The sequence below is a fragment of the Oikopleura dioica genome, chromosome PAR (genome assembly GCF_907165135.1).
Source record: "Oikopleura dioica chromosome PAR, OKI2018_I68_1.0, whole genome shotgun sequence".
NCBI classification, from domain to species: Eukaryota; Metazoa; Chordata; class Appendicularia; order Copelata; family Oikopleuridae; genus Oikopleura; species Oikopleura dioica.
Window position 1 is genome coordinate 6486236 of NC_137293.1, and position 19536 is coordinate 6505771.

Genomic DNA, 19536 nt, shown 5'->3' on the forward strand with positions numbered 1-19536 from the left:
TTTTCGAACAGGATCAGTTCTGCCCAGCTCAGCTCTGACAATTATCACTTAGCTCAGCTCAGTGATTTTAATACAATTTTACTAATAAAAACACAGTAAAAAACCAGCTCAGCTCAGCCAGCTCAGCTCAGCTCTATTTTTGCTCAGCTCAGCTCAGAGAAATTTCGACTCAAGTCAGCTCAGCTCAGCTCAGCAAAAATAAAGCAAAATTCGAAACTCTGATTACAGTAGTCTTTTCTGTTTCTTGACTAATTTTCTTCTTATCCATCAAAAGGTAATGCAAGAATTCTCCGTCAAAATATAAGAAAAAAGTTTAATCTCCAGGCAAAAACAATTACGATCAGTCTGATTAGTCAATTTATCCTGAGCGTAAATATTTTCCTTCCGAGGGTGATACCAGCGCATCCTTGTCCGGCATCGCTGGGGCGGGAACTTACGCGCGCGGAGCGAAAGACGACCGCGCGGTAACTCCGAACAGAGAAATTGAGAGAGGATATTTCCGATGGATTGGCAAGGGCGAAAGCTTATGAGTGCTCCTGGGCCGACGCCTTATCGGCAGCCAATGATGGCGAATCATCAACGAATGCCACAGCAAGTTCCGCAACAAAGCTTCGGAAACGACCTTGGTTTGAGAATAAACGACCTTGACCAGCGAGTAATCCTCACTGAACACGCTAATCGCGCTGCTCTAGACGAGGTTTACGCGCTCAGGGACAGCATAAGAAAAGAAATTTCCGGCTCAGGAGATTTGTCAAAGCAAGTCAGGACGAATGTAGATTGCATTGCGGGAATCAATGTTCGCATGCGAGGAGTAGAAGAAAGGACAGATGACCTGATAAGAAGAGCTGATGAGTTTCAAGGTAAAGAAAAAACTTTTGTCTGGGCGATTGCGAATAATATTTTCTTTGACGAGTTTTCGAATAATCACATTGACATGAACTTATGAATAAATTAAGGCTCAATAAATCGTCTTGAAGGGCAATTTCTTCGTAATGAAGGAACCGATGCAAAAAAGTCAGTCGCTCAGTTTTGCTTGTCAATAATACTGTAGTAGTCGATGGAATATTTCTTAGAAAGAATGTCGATCAAGCATTCGAAGACATTATTTTTGTCTAGAAATTAATAGTAGATGTCAATAAGACTTTTTTCTGACGATATAGAATTCGCACTTTTTGCATCGATGAAAAAGGCGATAAAAGACTTGGCAATGATGCAGCCTTGCGAGAAGCCACTCAGGCCAGACAGCGAGTGGATGAACTCAGCAGAATTTTGGACCATCAGACGAGGATTACTGATGCTTTGAGCCACGAGATGAGCTCGATGAGAGGCAGAATCGACTTGTCGGATCTGCGTCAGCGGGATAATTCCAGCTCAGCGGCTTCGTTTCATAATGAAAAGGTCGAGTTGAAGAACACCTTCCAAGAGTCAAGCCAAGAGTCTCGAGGCCTAATGGACTTGAAATTCAAAGAAATTCACAATCGAATATACACCATCGAGCAAGAAAATGCCGAAAAAACTGCAAAGATATCAGGCGTGTTCTTTAATTAAAAATGATCTTACAGAGTAGATCAGGTGATCTCCTTTGAAAACAGTCTAAGACTACGAAGGCATGAATAATTAAGAATTCTTAAAAGCATTGGAAGCAGAAAACAACCAGATCAGGAATGAACTCCGAAATATGAAGCCAACGAGGGAAATCTCCATCACACAGCCGGGGTTCCAATTTTCGAGCGAGCGGCTGAGCGCTGGAGCGTCAAAATTCTTGAGCGGAGCGAGCGGTTGAGCGGCTAGTCAAAGTAGAGCCGTGAGCTGAGCGAGTTGACTTTGAGCGCTCAACCGCTCAAAGATCTCAAGTTGAGCGGAGCGAGCGGTTGAGCGGCTAGTCAAAAAAAGAGCCGTGAGCTGAGCGAGCGGACTTTGAGCGCTCAACCGCTCAATAATCTCAAGTTGAGCGAGCGAGCGGCTTAGCGGTCTTGAAAAAAGACAGTTGCGCTGAGCGAGCTGAGCGGCTGCTCATCGCTCGCTCACCGCTCAACAAAAATTGGAACCCTGGACTTAGCCATCTGAAGGTTCCAAGCGATCTTTGGAGAATCGTTTCGAGCAGCTGGTCAAAGAAGTCGACCAATGCTTTGGCGAACTTGGCCGACAATTGCAACGAGAAAGCTCGGCTAGGCAAGAACTTGCGACAAGGATGAAAAGCTCAGTTATCAGTGGCGAGTCCCCGGAGATCGAGGAGAAACTGTCGAAGATAGAACATTCAATTAAAGAGCATCAGAAGGTTCTCTATTCGCCCGGATTTAGGAAACGCATTTTAAATCGTTCTCTTTCGCAAATATTATTTTTTAGAAAAATTAAACGGTATTTTTAAAGCGTTCAAATCAGGGCCGGAAACTTCGCGAAAGTATCTGGCGACTTGGATTTATCAAAACTCTTTGAAGAGTTGGATAAACTGAATGGAAAATGGAACACTCTAAATGGACGACTTGATGATTTTGGAACCAAACTGAGGAAAATAGACCAAATCGAAGAAAAATTCAATTCAGATGTTAAAATGATCAGGGCAAGAACTGTAACATTGGCGGAGGACATCGAAAACATTGTGGCAAACCAAGATGCCATTCAACCAAATGCACCACAAGAAAGCCACAAACAGGAGGACCACTCGGAACCGGTGGTCGAAGAAAGGCCAAGACAATTACGCTCAAAATCGATGATTCTTGAACAGCAAATGCTCGCAGAATCCCTCGGAGAATTGAAAGACAACGTCCACGTGATCGAAAACCAACTGGAAGAAAAACAAACGGATTTGAACATTTTCAAGGACCAGCAAAATCGACTCAAGGAAAATTTACAAGAAAAGATTCGAAGTTTGGAGGAAAAATTGACCGAAAGAATTGAAAATATTCTCTCGCAGCCGCCAAAAATGTCGAGAACTGTGAGCTTGGGACCCGACACGGGAGACATCAAGAAGATAAAAACGGATATTGGAGCTTTGGAGGAGAAACTGGAGCATTTTAAGAACTCGATGAAGCCGCTCGTTAACGAATTCCGAACAGGAAATCTGATGAGCCCAGCAATGACCGCACTTCATGACCAATTAATTCAAGTCAAGGGCGAGACCGACAATTTGCGCAAAATGTCAGACAGCAATCGACAAAAAGCAGATGCTCAATCGCATGAAGTCAAAATTCGTTTGAGGACGCTTCAAGATGAACTTGAACGAACTCAGAGCAGAATTGACGCAAGAAACTCGATCGAGGATGGAGATGACATCGATGTAATCATCACTGTTGATGGAAAAAAATCCAGCACAGAATCGACTCGTCAAAAGATGATTAACCAAAAGCTTGAGAGTCTCTCGGACTTGGAAAAGAAGCAAGAACGATTCGAAATTCTAGTGCTGAAAAAGCTCGACGAGCTGCAACGATCTGGCAAGCCTACTACCGGATCTCTACCGATTCAGCAGCGAGAGGAGAAGATCAAACAGCGAGAATACAAGGGAGAAATTGAAGAAATGTCGAACGAGCTTTCGAAAATTTGGAAAATTCTCGGCGACTTTAGAATCGAGCTCAAACGAAAAGAGCTGATCCACGAGGATCCATCAAATATTGGTGCTCTTGCTTCCGCGATAAATGAACAAATGAAGAGTGGGAAGAAGGGAATGGGTGGAATGAAACGAACGCAATCTACCGACTTCGACTTTACCGTCGACTTGAGCCAAAGAATCGAAATTGTGGAAAAGCAAATTCAAAAACTCGGCACTGGTAAAATCTGGAAAGCGGTTGAGGCGATGGAGGATGATCAAAATGACATCGATAAGCGACTGGCTCTGGTAGAAAGAAAACTCATCGAGGTAGAAGACCAGTCCGACGTGAGGAGCACTTTTTCCGCGAGCTCAAAAAAGTCTGAAAAGCGAACCAAAAAGCTCAAGGAGGAAGTCGAATCATTAAAGCACAAAACCATCATCCTCGAAAACATGCTCACAGACCTCAAACACGCGAATGAAAACCTCGAAGACTCGATCAAAAAGGCAAAATCAGCAGCAACGAAGAACGAACTCAAGCGTCTCGCGACCGAGGTGAATGAGATCAAAACAAAAGTGATGGAACCGCTGACGGTGAAGTGCTCTAAGATGCTTGTGGAAATGGCGAGAAAAGACGACCTCAAATCGATCAAGAGCCAAATTAAAACGATGGCGGAAAGCGTCGAGAAAATATCTGAAAGAGAATCGGTCAATATTGACGGTCAACTAGCAAAGATTGATTCTTCGATCCGAAAAGAACTGGCTAAGTGCTTGACTCAATCAGATCTTGAGGAAGTAATTGATATAGCTACTTCTGCCCGAAAGTCTTCTGCAAATGTTCGCCAAGAACTCAACAACTTCACGAAACGAACCAAAACGCGTTTTGAAGATTTCACCCAAAAGATCGACGAAATTCAAGTAAAGACAAATGAAGAACTTGGAAACTTTTTCAAGAAAAACACCAATCTCGGTTTGATCAAATCAATCGACGAAGTGCGCCAATACTCAAGCGATCTTGCGGAAAAAATTGAAATCATAGAAGAGGCACTCGACGAATTGACGAGCAAGAACGATGGGGATCTCCCTAACATTTCAAGGACCAGTTCCAAGCTTTCTCGCCTCTCGCATTCTGACTCGAGGACGGCTTTGAACGATGTCGCACCGTTTTTGGAAGATTTGGAAGGGCTGAAATCTCAATTTGCGGATCTAAAAGACAGCATTTCAAAAACATATGTCTCCAACGTTTCTTTCTCCGAGAAAGTGAGGAACTTTGACGAAGCCATTGCGACTGTAGATGAGCTCAAACAGATACGAGATATCTTCGAGGCGCAATCCGCTTCAGTTCGATCAAACAAAGATAGCGTCAGCAAAGCGTTGAAGGATGTTGAAAATTTGACAAAAACCGTTCAAGTCTTGAACGATTTTGAAAAAGTCTTCGAAAAGGGGGTCGAAGAAAAGTTCAGTCGGGTGTTTGATCGACTCTGTACGATCGAAGACACTACTGTGAAAAAATCCGTTCACGATGATGTCCAAGAAATGATGGACATTCAAAGAACCGTTTCCCAGACGAGTCAGATTAACGAAGATTCGGTGAGGTTGATGATCAAGGATTACGTCGACTTGGAGATTGAAAACATACGAAACAGTCTCAAAGAAGTCAAAGAAGAGGTCAAATCGCAGCATAATTTCCGCTCATCAAAGCAGGAAGAAGGAGAGTCGTTTGATATCAATCATGATCTGATAGAAGCGATCGAAGGAGGAATGAGAGAGTACATCAATGGCAAACTGGATCTTTATGTCACCGTAGCGGAGCTAGAAACTGCTGTTGACGCGAGAATCGAGCGCGGTGGTCCTCCATCTGTCTTGACTCACAATTACGAAAGCAGTGATCAGACCGGCGCCCCGTCTAGAGATCAAATCGTTAACGCTGTCGAGGAGTGCGTCAACAAGCAAACCGACCAGCTTGTTTCACTCTTTGTTACGAAAGACAAGCTGCTCGATTTGCAAAGAAAATTAGATGAGTTAGATCTTCAAAGAAAGAGAGAAACGGTATCTGAGAGTTCAACGAGTTTGCGCTCTCCAAGCACTGCGTCAACAATCACCTCTTATGAGATTAGCGAAAAGTTGGACAGCAACATCAGGGATCACATCAAATCCCAAATGAAGCATTACATAACCACGTCGGATATGCATGGGCTTATTCATGAGGTTCAACGACTTACAGAATCGCACAAGATGTTGACCGACTTCAAATACGACATCCAACGACAATTGAAACTAGACGAAAAGAAAATATCCCAACTGGAAAATGCTCTTCTCGACAAATCGGAACAGCGTCTTTTATCTTCTTCAGCAACAGCTCTAGATCCGAGCATCTCGCTGAAAATTTCCAAGCTTTCGGAAAAAATTGACGACATAGAAGACTCACTCAAGAACCAAGCCCTCCTAAAGCCGAGAGATGACACTCTTTCGGATGATTTCCAAGACTTGAAATTGGAATTCTTGCGGCTGAAAAAACACGATATTTTTGAAAAGATCAATTCTTTCGTAACCATTAATGATATCCGTGGACTTGTGGTTGAGCTGTCAACGATTTCGAAAGATTTTAATGAGATGAAAGAGAGTATGAAAACATCCGAAAATGCGACGGGGTCTGTCAATGTTCTCGATGACACGGATATTTTAGGAAAGGATGAACTGGATACTTCTCTTTATTGAAAACTTAATTATTCTTTATCTCGTGAAAAGACGACGTGGAAAACATGATCAACAGCAAGATCGAAGAAATCTGGCCTATCGTTGATGAGATCGTGGTCAAATCTATTCTCGAGTACAAGGAAAGGTTCTTTACTTCTTATCATTTTCCCATGATCATGAATTACGAACTAAAATAAGCCCTTTGAGAAATATTCTGACGACAGTATGCGAATCGTTGCTCACGAAGAAGTTCAAAAATTCGAGCCAGTGTTGGAGTCGATTGTTGAATCTATTGAGAGTTCTCGTCTTCAATCGCCTGTTCCTGACGAAGCTCCTCAGCGATTAAATTTATCAGATGAAGATCTTCTTGAGCTCACATCAAAAACGATCGTGTCGCAGGCACTTTTCAACGGGCAGCAACAAATCCGCCGCGAAGATTTCGAAGAAAACATGAACGCAGAACTGGCCCAAGTTCAGAGCGAACTTGCGCTCATCCGTCATCAGCTGGGCCAAGGTCAACCTGATGTGGTACCGCGGCCGGATAACGAGGCCTTGAAAGGGCTATCAGATCGCCTCCAATCCGTCGAAACACGTATGACGGCCCTCGATGCGCTGTCTCAACGTGTTCACGATTTGGAATCAGAGCCGGTTCTCTCGGACCGTCACGGTTTCATCCAGAATCAAACGAACCCGTTTTCCGACTCGCCCGAGTCCGTTCAGAATCAAGCTCCGGGGTTGGGGGCTAACGATACGATGGAAAGGAAAATAATCGCTTTGGAAAGACGTCTTGATGATGTTAAAATGCCAAATATAGAACAATGCCTCACGGAATTGAAGTCATATTTCGAATCAGAGCTCCAGAAAGTGGAAACAACAACGACCTCCCTTATTACTGAATTCCGCGCTTTTTCTCCACCAATTTCACCAGAACAGTCTGACAAGTCGCTGAATAACCAACTCCCTCAAGAGCAGCAGCAGCAGCCGCAAGATGCTCATAGAATAAAAGGAATCATCGATGAGTTCGAGCTCAATCAGTTCGAGTTCCAAAACTCGATTATCAAGAAGATCGCCGACGTGTCTGACGACTTGAATCAGAAGATAGACAAGGTGAAAGCACTCACGGAGCTTTCCAAATCATTGACCGAGGCGGAGAATAAGAACTTTACTCCGGAGCAATTCAGCGTCCGCAACATGGTCTACCAGACTGAAAGATCGCTCAAGGGCGAAATCAGCCAAAAAGTAAGCGTCCTCGGAAAGACCGTGCAATCGGACAACTTCGCGATCCGAGAATTGATCAGAGAAGAGCGCAAAAAGCATGTTCGCGACATGAACGACCTTGAAAAACGACAGGCAGAAGTCAAAAAGGAATTCTTGGAGCTCATGTCGAAAGTCAACAAGGACAAGAGTAGCACAGTAAAAGCTACTGAAAAGTGCGAGAAGAAGATCAAGGGATTCTCGTCGGAACTGAAGCAGACTATCAAAGCAACAAGGGCGAGTCTTGATGAAGTTGTTGAAGCCTTCCGGGATGAGCTTGGGCAAAATAAGATCGAGCTCAAGAATTCCCTAAAAGGAAAAAGGTCTTATTCTCTTTAGGCGACTTTTTGTGGAAAAACAAAAAAAAACGGCTCTGAGAGATTATAGAACTAAGTTTGATCTACTCAAAGACCCTTTATGGTAAGCTCTAGTATTTACAGGCTCGGAGTTATTCAGGGCCAAAGTTGGGGAAATCGAAGGTAGTACCCTTAAGACCTTTTGAAAGATACGATCGAGCAAAGTCTTCAAGGAAAAATCGCCATAGACAGATTATTTGCTCGGCAATGCAAAGTTGAGACCAATTTTGACCGATTCTCAAGAGAAGTGAAAGGTAAAAATTGAAAATGAGAATCGTGGTATATATTTACTTGGTTTAACTTTAATTCCTTTTAGCGACGATCAAGTTTTTCACGGATCAACTCGAAGAATCCGAATAAAAAACGCCTCTTTTACCAACATTCTGCTAATAAACAAAAATCTACCTTCTTGAAAAAATCAGTTAATTGGATAATTAACGGATTCTATTCGCATTCCACATGAGAGCAATTTGGTTTATGTTGCCAATTGGAAAGTAAATCTCACGTAGAGAGTATTCCGAGGCTCTCAATTTTCTCAATGACGTTTTCTGCCGGTAAAGGGCGGCTTGGTGAGTTCATTTGTGTTGTGATTTCTTCTCCCTGGACGTAGTTCTTGAATGATACTGTAGTTTCTTCCCTGGGGTCGGCAACAGGAGTGGAAGACCTAAGCCAGGGTAACCCTGCCAGGGTTCTGAAAGAGCTTTGATGAAAGCCGCGTAGCGGCTTTTTTAGGAACGAAGCCGCAACGCGGCTTCGCCTAATAATTATTCGAGTCCATTTTGAACTTCTGGCGAAGCCCCTTTGCGGCTTCGTTTCTAAAGAAGCCGCTACGCGGCTTTCATCAAAGCTCTTTCAGAACCCTTGACTCAGGTTTCCGTCTCTGGTTAGGATTCTAGAACACTTTATTACATGAAAAATGTTGTTTTTCCAGGAAATGATAGCGGGCAATAATTTACTAAAAAATTAGAAAATGGATAAGTTCAAAAAAATCGCCGAAAAAGTCATTGACGACTCTGCTCCAACGAATCCACAGCTAGTTGATATCGTAAATATGACAAAGATGCTCAAGGTAAGAAAAGAAAGCGACAATTATTGGCGAATAATGATTTTAGGAGAAAGAACAGTTCATGAAAAACCTTGCGAATGACCAAAGAAAAAACATTGAGCCAATTATTCGCGAACAGCTTTATAAAGATGCAGGTTTGTCTGCTTGGAAAATGAAAGTCGTAATTTGTTCATAGTGGATATTTTAAAAAGAGTCGACGACGAGTACGAAAAAATCTACGGCAAAGGACTCATTGGAGCGATTTTCAAGCAGATATGCAAGATCTTCGGGTTTGGAGATTCTGAGGCTTACCAGAGCTTCAAACTTGACGCCAAGTGAGTAGCTTATTTTAACGAAAAAATGACCGGTCTCCATCTTAGAACGAAACTCTTGGAGTACAGCTCAAAAATAGCCAACCAAGAAATTGAAAATACAGAATACCTCGGTCGCAAAACGACGACACTGATGAGGGGAAGAGAAGACACCGACGATTACCTAACCATGGACGGCTTCACGGGCGAAAGTTTCGATTCAAGAGGACGGAAACGAAAGACTGCAAATTTCACTGAAAACTTGCTGTCAAGCCTCAATCTTCTGAACAGAAAAAGCAAATAAATAAAAAGTTTTTCTCCGAAACTTAATTTTCTGCGAAAAAGCGCTTTTATGAGCTTTTTTTTTAATTGCCCATTATCAGACATTAAAACTATCATAAAGACCGGATCATCAAATAATAACATCCTTCAGATACTTATTTCAAAGAGCAAAGTACCAGTGTTTTTTCGAGCCACGTGATTTGCTTTCGAAAAGGGAAAATCATCAACATTACGTCTGATGATTCCCGCCATTAGGTCATTTTTTTCGAGTATGTTTTCAAGTGCTCGAAACTATGGAAGATTCTGACGTGAGGAGCTTCGTCGAGAGTTTGAGTACACAAAGCGGGGACGTCATCTCTTAATCGCTGTCGTATTAACTTTATCAGATTCTTTGCTGGCTAGAGGCTACGTAAGGGAGTGTCCCAGCGTCAAATGTCGTTTTCGGGGGCGTATTTTTTGACGGAGCCTGCTTGCTGTAGTTCTTCTTTGAACTGTTCCTGCAAGGTTCTTTATTTAGCATCTTGAATGAGGTGCTAGTGCCCCGTTTCTTCGCTGGATGGAGTCCAGAGCTAATCCGTGCTAAGCTAACGCCACGCAGGGTACCTCAACCCTCTGCATAAAAGTACTCAGCAGTTGAGAGAACGGTCAAGGATCAGCAGTCAAACCTGACTTCCCCTCTGTCCAGTGGATCACAGAGAGAGAGTGGACATCAAAGCTCTAGTAGCGCTCCGTGACGCCACCACTCAGCGCCGATCCACGGTTCATAATCCAGCCGAAATTGCCCCCACTCCCTCACAGAGAGCCTCAGATAGGTATCTTCCGGATTTTCTGAAAAACGAAGTAATCAACCAACAATCCTTCAATCAATCCTTCAAGAGAATCCAGAAGAATCTTGATCTCTTCGCTGAGCTGTAGTCAAAACCCTGAGAATCGAAGTCACGAAAAAATGAACATGAAAATTTTAACGATGCTAGTTTTTACAAGTGCTGTTTCAAATGCTTCTTATGATTTTACCGGGTAAGTTCAATTGCAGTAGGCTGTACCTTGGGGGCTAAAACCGATCGGTGAAGGGTTAGGGTTAGAGTTCGGGCCAAGAATAAGGGGGTACTCACCATCAATTTAATTTGATCGAGAGTGTTGATAACACGATGAGGTTCAAGCCTCTGATAGTTGTTGATTTATTGGGCAGACATTTGGGATCGTAGCTCATTTTCGATGTCGCGATTATCGCTAAAAATAGTCTGTCGCGCTTCTTAAAATTATTTAATTGATAGTGGTCTTACCTATTAGGTGAATAAAACCGTTTTTAGAGGATCCAGTGGCAATTCTATCCCTTCGCAGCGCTCTGGAATGAAGCATGATGAGCATTCAGACCGGAGAATTCATCAATACGTGAATAAAGCACAAACGAGAATGTTGAGGAGAAGTACTGACGTTCGCTTTCTCAATGCGACGATAGAAATCGACTACAAAAGTGACAAACGAACGCTGGAAATGTTCTTTGAATTCGTAAACGGGGAAATTCGAAGCCACAAGGAAGATCTGGAATCAGACGAAGACATCAAGAACATGAAGAAATACATCCAGCGACATGTCGACAGCTACAAATGGAATTACATGAGCAACAACGACAGTATCGCCCGAGGAGTGCTCAAAGTATCACTGGACTTCGCGGACGCGCCTTACTTGTGCCACAACGCCACGATCATCATCTTCAAAAATCGACTCTCGGAAGTTTCCGATGAAATTGATCGCATTCAACAGCGATATAACGAAACCTACCACAAGAATGTCGAGGAATACAACAAAATGCGGCTGTATATGCGCAGTCACTCGTTCAACTACAACTCCAATATTGCTCAGATCCCAAGGAGCGAGTCGCCAATTAATTTGGGAAGTTCGAATGTTCCTTCAGCTTCAGTTAGCGACTACGAAAATTTGGCAGATCCAGCTGATCCAGCTTCTGTTCAGGATGAGATTTGCAATGGTAAGAACTCTCAAGTTGAATCAACCGGTTTTAATGTCAACGTTTTTAGGGGAACTCAATAAGGCAGAAAACCAAGAAAAATGTTTCGATGCTCGTCGGAAATTCGGGCGCGTCAAGTGCTCCCTCGCCTGCAAATTCGCCGTCATCCCTAGAACGCGAGAGATAAAGCTAACAAGCGTTGAGTTTTCTTGGACTCGAGCTTGAGGCTCGTTGCCTTCGTAGTCTTGATTTGTCGCGATACCGCCAGAGCCCAATGCCATGTTCAAAACTCATTGTGTTACTTTCTGAAAGTTCATTCTTCTCATAAAAAATTCTTCCTTTAAAAAAATACCCGTTCTAGGTCTCTTCTGTACAGATACAGTATCGCGCGACTAACAGCATAAAACAACGTTTTCCACGAGACCTAGCGCCTTAAAAATCCGAAATGCACAAAAGTTCAAAGTCGCTTGCTACTACCCTTTTGGAAAAAATTAATATTTATGTGATTATGATTGTTTTACTTCTTCTCAGACGTTAATTATTGCCACTCAACTGCGTTTAATGGACCAGCTTTATTCTGAGCGTTGACATTTTGAGAGAGCGCCTATTTATAATTTCCCCTTCCGGAAAGATCGTTTTCACACAGAATAAATCAACGCCCTTGTAAATAAAAAAAAATACGAGTTGTTTTTTCTCACAGTCGAACTTGTCCCGCAGGTTGAACTATTAATTTTTTACTACAAGAGTTCTCAAATAGGACTAAACCAATTTATGGAAGTGCATTTTTGAAGAACCAATAAGAATGCTGTATTTGGCATACCGGCCAATCAAAATACTTATCCATAAAATCAAGTGCATATTTTGGTTTTGCCCCCAAAATAGAAGTCAAAAATTTTGGGTCGAACCAATTTTTGGAAGGGATTTTTATGGAAAGGGTTTTGATTGGCCGGTAGGCCAAATAGAGCAATTTTATTGGTAATCCAAAAATTCACTTCCAAAAATTGGTTTAGTCCAAAATGTTCAGCAAGGAAGCTAAACTTCTATAGACTAAGTTACTGGAGTAGCAATTGAACTTCTCATTTGAAAGAAAGATCCTTCGCAAAGGTTCATCCTTTTGGATGAGCAAACTTCAGAGCCGGTACTATAAACTTTGCAAGAGATAGGCGCAAGTCGGAACTATAACCATGTGCTACATCCGAAAAGACCCCTGCCGAGCATCTTTGCATCGCATAGAATCAGTCGAGAGATTCAATTCTACCAGTTCAACATGTCAGGTAAATCTATCCAAGAGCTATTTTCTTCTGAAAAAATAAAGATTCGGAGATCTGGCGAATCGTGGATATCCCACCTGTTGTGTCGTCTACTGAAGGCAAAGATGTGACAATAACCGCGAAAATCGCCGGTCCTAGCGAAGGGCCCCAGCCAACTGCTACTTGGATCAAGGGAAAATTCTCTGAGCTGAAAAAGTCAGCGCGCCTTGCTCTTGGCATCAACGAGGAAAAGCAAGAAGCCTTTTTGACGATCAAAAAGGCAAAAATTTTCGACGAGGGGAAGTACACCCTCAAGCTCAAAACCGGCGATCAGGAGGTCCAGACAACTATCCAAGTCAATGTTGGAAAGCAAGAAGTTTCGAAGCCAGCAACGGTAACTTTTGTTATAAGCTTAGCTGCCAGCTAAAAATGCTTGCTTTTTAGGGCTCTTCAAAAAAGGTATCACGCGAGCTTAACTTAATAAACCCGATTTTTATAGATGATGGAATCCATTGTCTAGTGATGATGAATATTTTTTGTAAAGCGCTTACAAAAAAGCTTTCATTTGCTTAGCATACTTACAGAAATGTACAGTGGCTAATCAAGAATTGGACCCTGCGATTCTTCGCAAAGAAGGCCACTTTATGATTAGCCACTGTAATAACAGACTATAACTAAATGCATAGGAGGCTGCTGGAGACGCAGATTCATTCAAAAAGCGAATGCGTCGCTATATGAAATCGGCCAACAAGGCCATCGCTGGAGATCAAGGTGACGTCTGGATGGAGCTGACGAAAGCCTCACCAAAGGACTACGCTGAGATCGCCTTCAATCATGGAATCACTGGTAATTAATCGCGCGCACACGCAACGAGTCATTAATATCTGTCGAATTGACACTATTCAGACCTCCGCGGAATGCTCAAACGTCTGGCTGCTGTCAAGAAGAAGAAGAAAGATGGCGAAAAGGACGATAAGGCGAGTATCTTTTTATAAACAAGTTTATTTTTAAATTTTGAGTCTTCCTTGATTTCAAAACGCGCTTCAGGAAAAATTAAATTCAAACGACTTGCAGCACCCCGTCCTAAAAAAGGCTCGACGACGAGGAACGCTCACTGGCGAAGATATGAGTCAACTGCCGTACGACATAAAACTCAAGTGTGGAAAAGCGAAGAAGGGCCAGGACAACAGCGCGGCGCTCGATTTCCGGTAATACTTCCTTTATGATTGCACTTCCGCGTCATTGACGTCAGCTTGTTTCGCTGAAAAATGATCGTTTAGACAACAAGACGCTCGTTTATCATAAAAATTATTGAAAAACAAGTTTCCGAAACTTATTCTCTTAAGATCGCTTCTGAAACACGTCGGAGCATTCTCAAAGAAGATGGCTCATTCTCTTTCCTTCACCGTCGGCGACCGAATAATGCTAGAAGTTGAAACCTCAAACGAAGTCACCAAGGGCGAGTGGCAAAAGGCCGGAAAGAAGGTTTGCGAGAACAACCGAATCCGCATCATCCAACAGGGTTGCCGAAGAAGATTGATCATCGACAGCTGTATTTTGTCCGACGATGCGAATTTCTCCTACGTCTGTGGAACTGAACGCTCAGACTGCGAAGTCTTCGTTCGCGATCTTCCCTGCACCATCATCGTTCCTCTTGAAGACACGCAAATGATCGTCGGTCAGCAAGTCATCATGACCGCAAAGCTTTCCGTTGCTGGCGCAAAAGCGAGACTTTTCCACGAGGGCTCGGAAGTGAAGATGAGCAAAGACGTCACCTACTTCGTCAAAGATAAACTATTCGAGTTCCGAATCGACAAGCTCAAATACGACCACGCTGGTTTCTATCAATTGAAAACCAATGGCGATGAATGCCTAGCCGAGTTGATCGTAGAAGACAAGCCAATCGACTTCTCTTCTGGTTTTTCCGATCTTACTGTCAACTGCACCGAGTATGCGGAATTCAAATGCCAGGTTAATGATCCTGAAATCGAAGGAAGATGGTACAAAGATGGAATTCCAATCGTCGAAAGTGAGAGAATCAAGTTCGTAAACGACGGATGCTTGAGAAAAATCTGCATTTACGATGTCCGAACCAGCGACATTGGCGAATACGAGTATCGATGCAAATCTGGCAAGACCGAACTTTCGATGACTGCTTGTTTGGATGCGATCGAACTTGTTGTTGAAAAACCAAAGGAACCACCGAAAATCTATTTGAACTTGAATGAGAATCGCGAGGTTTGTGTTAGAGCAGGTTGTAAACTCGTTGTTGATGTTCCGATTACGCGGGACTTGCGAGGAAAAGATGAGCAAGTGGGAGTGAAGACGAACAAGATTGAAACTCACGTCGGTAAGCGAATTCAAGGCGGAATGGTTTACATTAGGGTCGGAAATTTCAGGGCCATGATCACGGTAGGCGCCGATATTTTTTTGGGTGGACCTTTGGGAGGTACTCTTCAAGAAAAAACACATGGCCCCCGGTTAACCCATCATCGACAAGCAAATTTTAACCCGTTTTTGAAAATGTCTATTTTTCAATAAAATTACGTATTAATACTATTTTTAATGCTTTTTTATGCCTGTAAAATCAATAAATTTATATTAGAAAAAATTATTAACCCCTTTTCGACATGAAAAAATTAACCTATTTTTTCAAAAATAGTTTTTTCTTCAAAAATAACATATTAAGTAATCAAAAATGCATTTTTGTGCATAAAAATTCAATAAAAATAAAAAACACGCCCATTTCAAGGGCGAAAATTTAATAGAAATTCTAAAAATCGCCCTTTGCCGACCTTTCATCCTCTCTTCTTCGTTTTTTCGCTCTCTTTTCTCCTTTTTCTCCTCTTCTTCCTCTTTTTTCGCCGGCGCGCAACGAGCGCGCCTCTTGGCCAATCAAAGCCGGGCAGAGCCTCGAGAGCTCGCTCTCAGCGCCTCGCTCGGCGGTCTGGACGGTGGTGGTGCAGCGGCTCGCAGCGCTGAGCGCGCGTTAGCGCGCTGCGCTGCGCAAGCGCTTTTGCGTTGGCGTAGGCGTTTTAGGCGTAGGTTCGCGCGTATAAGCGAGATTTTTTCTGCCGGCGAGCTCAGTCTCCGGACTCACGCCGCCCGTCTCCCCTAGTTTCCCCCCCTTTTTTTTAATAAACTCTTTGAGTTAATTATTAAAAGGGTTAATTATTTTTTTAACCGAGGTCAGTCCGGTGACCCGACTAATCTTTCGGCAGGCAGCCCCTTGAGCAAGGGTGCAGGAAGTAAATGCCCCCGATTGGACACCCCTAGGCCACCCTCACCGGATAGATACTCCTGAAAGATGGAGGTGCGTGGGGGGTAGGGCACGAGCGAAATCTCGAATTTCGCAGTATTGCCCGCAACCCAAGCCCAAGTCCCACACTATTCCGGCAACCCCGACTCCTGATGCCACCGGACCTCTGGCATCAGGGCCCTAAGGGCCAGCAGAGGTATCTGCCCCCAGGCGAGGCCGCTGCCCTCTTGTGGAGTGAGGGCGTCCCCCCAGACAGGAGTCACACCACCTTCGGCATGGTGCCTGAACGCTGGGAAAAAGGGGAAACTACGCGGATAACCTGGGGGAGGGGGGATACTCTGGTTCTAAGGGTTCAAGTCGGGGGACAGGGTTCCGGGGAGACGGGTCATGACGTTTTATTTTTGAATCTTGTTTTTATGCGTTAATTTAGAGCATAAATATATAGTCGTTTATAAAGTGATTATATATTTAACTTTAATATGCATTTTAGCAAATCAAAAAATAATCGTCAGGGATTGTTTAGCTATTTATTTCGGTTGTTTAACCACTGAAATCGAATTTGAAGAGAGCCCGACTCTTGAAATTGTCGATGAAATAAATGGCTGGCATGACCAAATAGGCAATCAATTCATTTTTCAAGAAGAATGATCGTTAGGTTAAGATTTTCTTTAGTTTAATTATCGATCATTCATAAAGACCAAAAGGAATGAGTTGATCAGTTGAAATTATTCTTAGTTTGAACGAACGATCACTTATTAAAAGACAGACGAAACAAGAAGACTTTCCAGGAGCTGATGTATTTCAAGATCTTTTTTTACAAATCATCAGCATCAAAGGCTCATTTTTATTAATTTTACCGTAGAAGTTATTGTTATTTATGTGCATTCAGACAAAATTTTTTTCTTGTTAATTAACAAGTACTCTTTTCAGAATCTTTTCGCAATGTTCGTTGAATCCGCCTCGATTGAAGACTTCTCGGTTGTTGCTGTCGAACTCTCCGAAGAAATTCGATTTGAGTACATTTGCGAGCTTGCCGACCGGTCGCTTGAACAACTTGCAGCTGATGTTGCAAAGAAAACTTGGGAAGAACTGCAATCAACCGCCCGGACCATTTGCAATTCACTTGCTCAGGTTGCAACTGAAGGTAAAAGATCTTATAGAAATTTCTGTTAAGTAAACATCAAACTAGACCCTGATTTCGTTTTCCCGCAGAATCATTGGCACGGCGAGAAGAAAAAGGCGTACGATCGAAATGTGGGTGTTCTTCGAAAAGCGCTTCGTAAACTTCCAGAAGATGGAGTTGTTAGACTCATTCGTGTGTCTGTCGACAAGGAACCTTCTCAATCAAGAAAGCGCAAAACAACAACGATTCGTGATCTGCCTGATGTTGACGAACTAACAATCGATTCATTCGCTTTCCTGGAAGACAAACTGAACAAACACCAGCTGAACGCGATTTTGATGATTGCGAACGCACAATCTTCTTCGTTTCGAGAACTTCAGCTGAGAAAAGTCGCGGAGATTTGTAACGAGACGCCGCCTACCCTAACTGAAGAAGAGACCTTGTCATCTCAACTCGAGGAAGTTGTGATTTCTCAACCGACTTCATCATATTCTCAAGAGCTGCCAAAAGAAAAGGTGTCTTCAATCATCGACCGAGTTGATCTGAAAGAAAGTTGCCTGCTTCTGAGCACCGAGAAGAATATCGCGCCAGCGGTCATCAATGATGTAATCGTTGAAGTTTTCCAGAACATCCCTGATGCAATCATCGAGCCTTTTACTGATCGATCTTTGCGAAATCATCTCCCGCTCGTCCAGCCACTTCAGCATCAACAAGAAATTGTTTTTATCGAAGAGGCAACAAGTTTATCGATTGGCCTCGACAGTACCACCATCAGTGGGATCGAGTACAGCAGCCTTACGATTTTGTCAAGCGACGGAGACTCGCTGTTTTGGGATATCAAGAAGGTTGCTGACCATTCTGGCGCTACCGTTGCTGATCAGTTCAACTCGAAGATGAAAGAGTATCCGGAAGATATTCAACGACTGATCGCTGAAAAGACTCAAAGCCTTCACAGCGACAGGGCTCCAGCAGCGAAGAAAAGTGTGGAAATTATCAAAAAATCACTTGATAAAGTCTGCGCTCGAGATCGAGTCTACATACCTTGCAGCATGCACATCCCGTTGAACTGCGAAAAGGGTCTTCGAGCTTCGATGCCAAAGGATATCCTCGATCAAGTGGCCCTTCTAGAGAAAGTTTTATCATCCCATCGCCTGCATCAAACGAAATCCTCCAAGGGAGCTGACTTCTTGACATTCCTGAAAGCGAAGAAGCTAGGATCCGAAAATGTTCTTCTCGAATCTCTTGCACTCTACTCCAATGTCAGATTCTCCGTCTTCGCGAAAAACCTCGAAAACGTACTGATCAATCTGCCTTACATTGAAGAGTTCTTGTCACGAGAAGGCCACAAAACAACTTCGAAGTTCATCACTGACAACAAACAAAGGTTCCAAGTCGAACTTCTCGCGGCGATCTTTGTCTACAAAAACGTCGTTGCTCCTTGGTGGGAAAAAGTTCGAGCGAAATCTGATGTCGAGTACTATGAAACGCTCAAACAAGAGCTTGACCTCACTTTCGAAGGCATCATCAGTGCTGCAAGTCCTTTCATCGTCGTGAGGAGCAAGAGCAAAAATCTGATGTTGCAGAATGACGGAGAAACCACCTTGTTCAAGGCAGTTGCTGACTCCATTCAGAAGAACAACTTCAAAGAACTGAACGACGCGATCAAGTCGAAGGCAGAACTGGTGAAAAATGTGTTCCACAGATTCCGTATCCAAGACGACACGACTCCTCTTATCGGTGAAGTGACATGGACAAATCAGCTTGCCGAAATGGTAATTGATAATAGAGAATTTCTTAAATGATAACTAAATTAATTTAGTCAATGGGTGCTCTCAAAAGGATCTATGGAATCAGATTCAACCTGAATCATGAGAATCTTGCTCTTGCCGGCAAGTCGAGTTACAACCGACCGATCTCTTTCTGGCGCGAGCGCGATGCTTCGAAGATCGAGCAAGTTTTCAAACGCGGGACGCTCAAACGGCTTTCAGATGCGCGCAAACGACGCAAAGAGTCCGCGGATGCAGCCCAAATTGAAGCTGAAATCAAAAGGCAGAAAAAGCACAAAGAGGAAACAGAGCGAGAAACAAAACTTCTTGCTGACATTCACGATTACATCCCAATGAATCTTGATTCGGTAATTCATAGAAAGTGTTACAAATTTAACCAATTTATAAAGGCTCACTTCAAACAAATGAAAAAAGCATTTGACCGTAAAGCGAAAGTGACGACTTCAGCAAAAGAATTCCGCGCCCTTTGCATCATGAAAATGCGTGAATGCTTCGACTTACGACAGAATAAAGAAGCAGGCGCATGGGAAGACAAAAATCCTTCAAGCAAGGAGATTGATGCATACAACTCTTACTTGCTGATTTTTAGAAAATAAAGAAAGAGAACTAGAATTATTTGATCTTTTCTTCTTTGTCAAGCTGTTTTTACATTTCAGGGCAGCGGTTAACGACTTAAATTCAAT

At 43.0% G+C, this 19536-nt stretch overlaps 5 protein-coding genes across 5 annotated transcripts; all 5 read left to right on the plus strand.

Moving 5' to 3' along the window:
• The first annotated feature begins 565 nt into the window (after positions 1-565).
• On the plus strand, positions 566-6241 carry LOC145701515 (uncharacterized). Its single transcript, XM_081778731.1, has 4 exons — positions 566-860; positions 1190-1531; positions 2070-2172; positions 2371-6241. Exons 1-4 carry the CDS (start codon positions 566-568, stop codon positions 6239-6241), a joined length of 4611 nt encoding a protein of 1536 aa, XP_081634857.1.
• A 2547-nt stretch (positions 6242-8788) lies between these two features.
• Positions 8789-9490, plus strand: LOC145701516 (uncharacterized). The gene is made up of 4 exons (XM_081778732.1): positions 8789-8899; positions 8943-9030; positions 9072-9210; positions 9256-9490. Exons 1-4 carry the CDS (start codon positions 8801-8803, stop codon positions 9488-9490), a joined length of 561 nt encoding a protein of 186 aa, XP_081634858.1. The 5' UTR covers positions 8789-8800.
• A 623-nt stretch (positions 9491-10113) lies between these two features.
• On the plus strand, positions 10114-12082 carry LOC145703717 (uncharacterized). The gene is made up of 3 exons (XM_081781112.1): positions 10114-10485; positions 10779-11455; positions 11505-12082. The coding sequence occupies exons 1-3, from the start codon at positions 10415-10417 to the stop codon at positions 11657-11659; spliced, it is 903 nt and encodes a 300-aa protein (XP_081637238.1). The 5' UTR covers positions 10114-10414; the 3' UTR covers positions 11660-12082.
• Positions 12083-12701: 619 nt separating this feature from the next.
• On the plus strand, positions 12702-16448 carry LOC145701517 (myosin-binding protein C, fast-type-like). The gene is made up of 7 exons (XM_081778733.1): positions 12702-12708; positions 12750-13078; positions 13371-13530; positions 13591-13661; positions 13732-13892; positions 14031-15096; positions 16434-16448. Exons 1-7 carry the CDS (start codon positions 12702-12704, stop codon positions 16446-16448), a joined length of 1809 nt encoding a protein of 602 aa, XP_081634859.1.
• On the plus strand, positions 16350-19449 carry LOC145701518 (uncharacterized). The gene is made up of 4 exons (XM_081778735.1): positions 16350-17087; positions 17133-18838; positions 18886-19200; positions 19243-19449. Exons 1-4 carry the CDS (start codon positions 16886-16888, stop codon positions 19447-19449), a joined length of 2430 nt encoding a protein of 809 aa, XP_081634861.1. The 5' UTR covers positions 16350-16885.
• Positions 19450-19536: the final 87 nt, after the last annotated feature.

What these genes read in the sequence shown, in the direction of transcription:
- LOC145701515 (XM_081778731.1), top strand. Translation starts at nt 566, where the DNA reads ATGGCGAATCATCAACGAATGCCACAGCAAGTTCCGCAACAAAGCTTC. An exon ending in AAGAGCTGATGAGTTTCAAG is followed by an intron (nt 861 to 1,189) that starts GTAAAGAAAAAA and finishes TCGATGAAAAAG; the next exon opens with GCGATAAAAGACTTGGCAAT. An exon ending in CAACGAGAAAGCTCGGCTAG is followed by an intron (nt 2,173 to 2,370) that starts GCAAGAACTTGC and finishes GTATTTTTAAAG; the next exon opens with CGTTCAAATCAGGGCCGGAA.
- LOC145701516 (XM_081778732.1), top strand. Translation starts at nt 8,801, where the DNA reads ATGGATAAGTTCAAAAAAATCGCCGAAAAAGTCATTGACGACTCTGCT. An exon ending in ACAGCTTTATAAAGATGCAG is followed by an intron (nt 9,031 to 9,071) that starts GTTTGTCTGCTT and finishes ATTTGTTCATAG; the next exon opens with TGGATATTTTAAAAAGAGTC. An exon ending in AGCTTCAAACTTGACGCCAA is followed by an intron (nt 9,211 to 9,255) that starts GTGAGTAGCTTA and finishes TCTCCATCTTAG; the next exon opens with AACGAAACTCTTGGAGTACA.
- LOC145703717 (XM_081781112.1), top strand. Translation starts at nt 10,415, where the DNA reads ATGAACATGAAAATTTTAACGATGCTAGTTTTTACAAGTGCTGTTTCA. An exon ending in GCTTCTTATGATTTTACCGG is followed by an intron (nt 10,486 to 10,778) that starts GTAAGTTCAATT and finishes AACCGTTTTTAG; the next exon opens with AGGATCCAGTGGCAATTCTA. An exon ending in TCAGGATGAGATTTGCAATG is followed by an intron (nt 11,456 to 11,504) that starts GTAAGAACTCTC and finishes CAACGTTTTTAG; the next exon opens with GGGAACTCAATAAGGCAGAA.
- LOC145701517 (XM_081778733.1), top strand. An exon ending in AAGTTTCGAAGCCAGCAACG is followed by an intron (nt 13,079 to 13,370) that starts GTAACTTTTGTT and finishes CTAAATGCATAG; the next exon opens with GAGGCTGCTGGAGACGCAGA. An exon ending in AGCGCGGCGCTCGATTTCCG is followed by an intron (nt 13,893 to 14,030) that starts GTAATACTTCCT and finishes TATTCTCTTAAG; the next exon opens with ATCGCTTCTGAAACACGTCG.
- LOC145701518 (XM_081778735.1), top strand. Translation starts at nt 16,886, where the DNA reads ATGTTCGTTGAATCCGCCTCGATTGAAGACTTCTCGGTTGTTGCTGTC. An exon ending in TGCTCAGGTTGCAACTGAAG is followed by an intron (nt 17,088 to 17,132) that starts GTAAAAGATCTT and finishes ACATCAAACTAG; the next exon opens with ACCCTGATTTCGTTTTCCCG. An exon ending in CAAATCAGCTTGCCGAAATG is followed by an intron (nt 18,839 to 18,885) that starts GTAATTGATAAT and finishes AAATTAATTTAG; the next exon opens with TCAATGGGTGCTCTCAAAAG.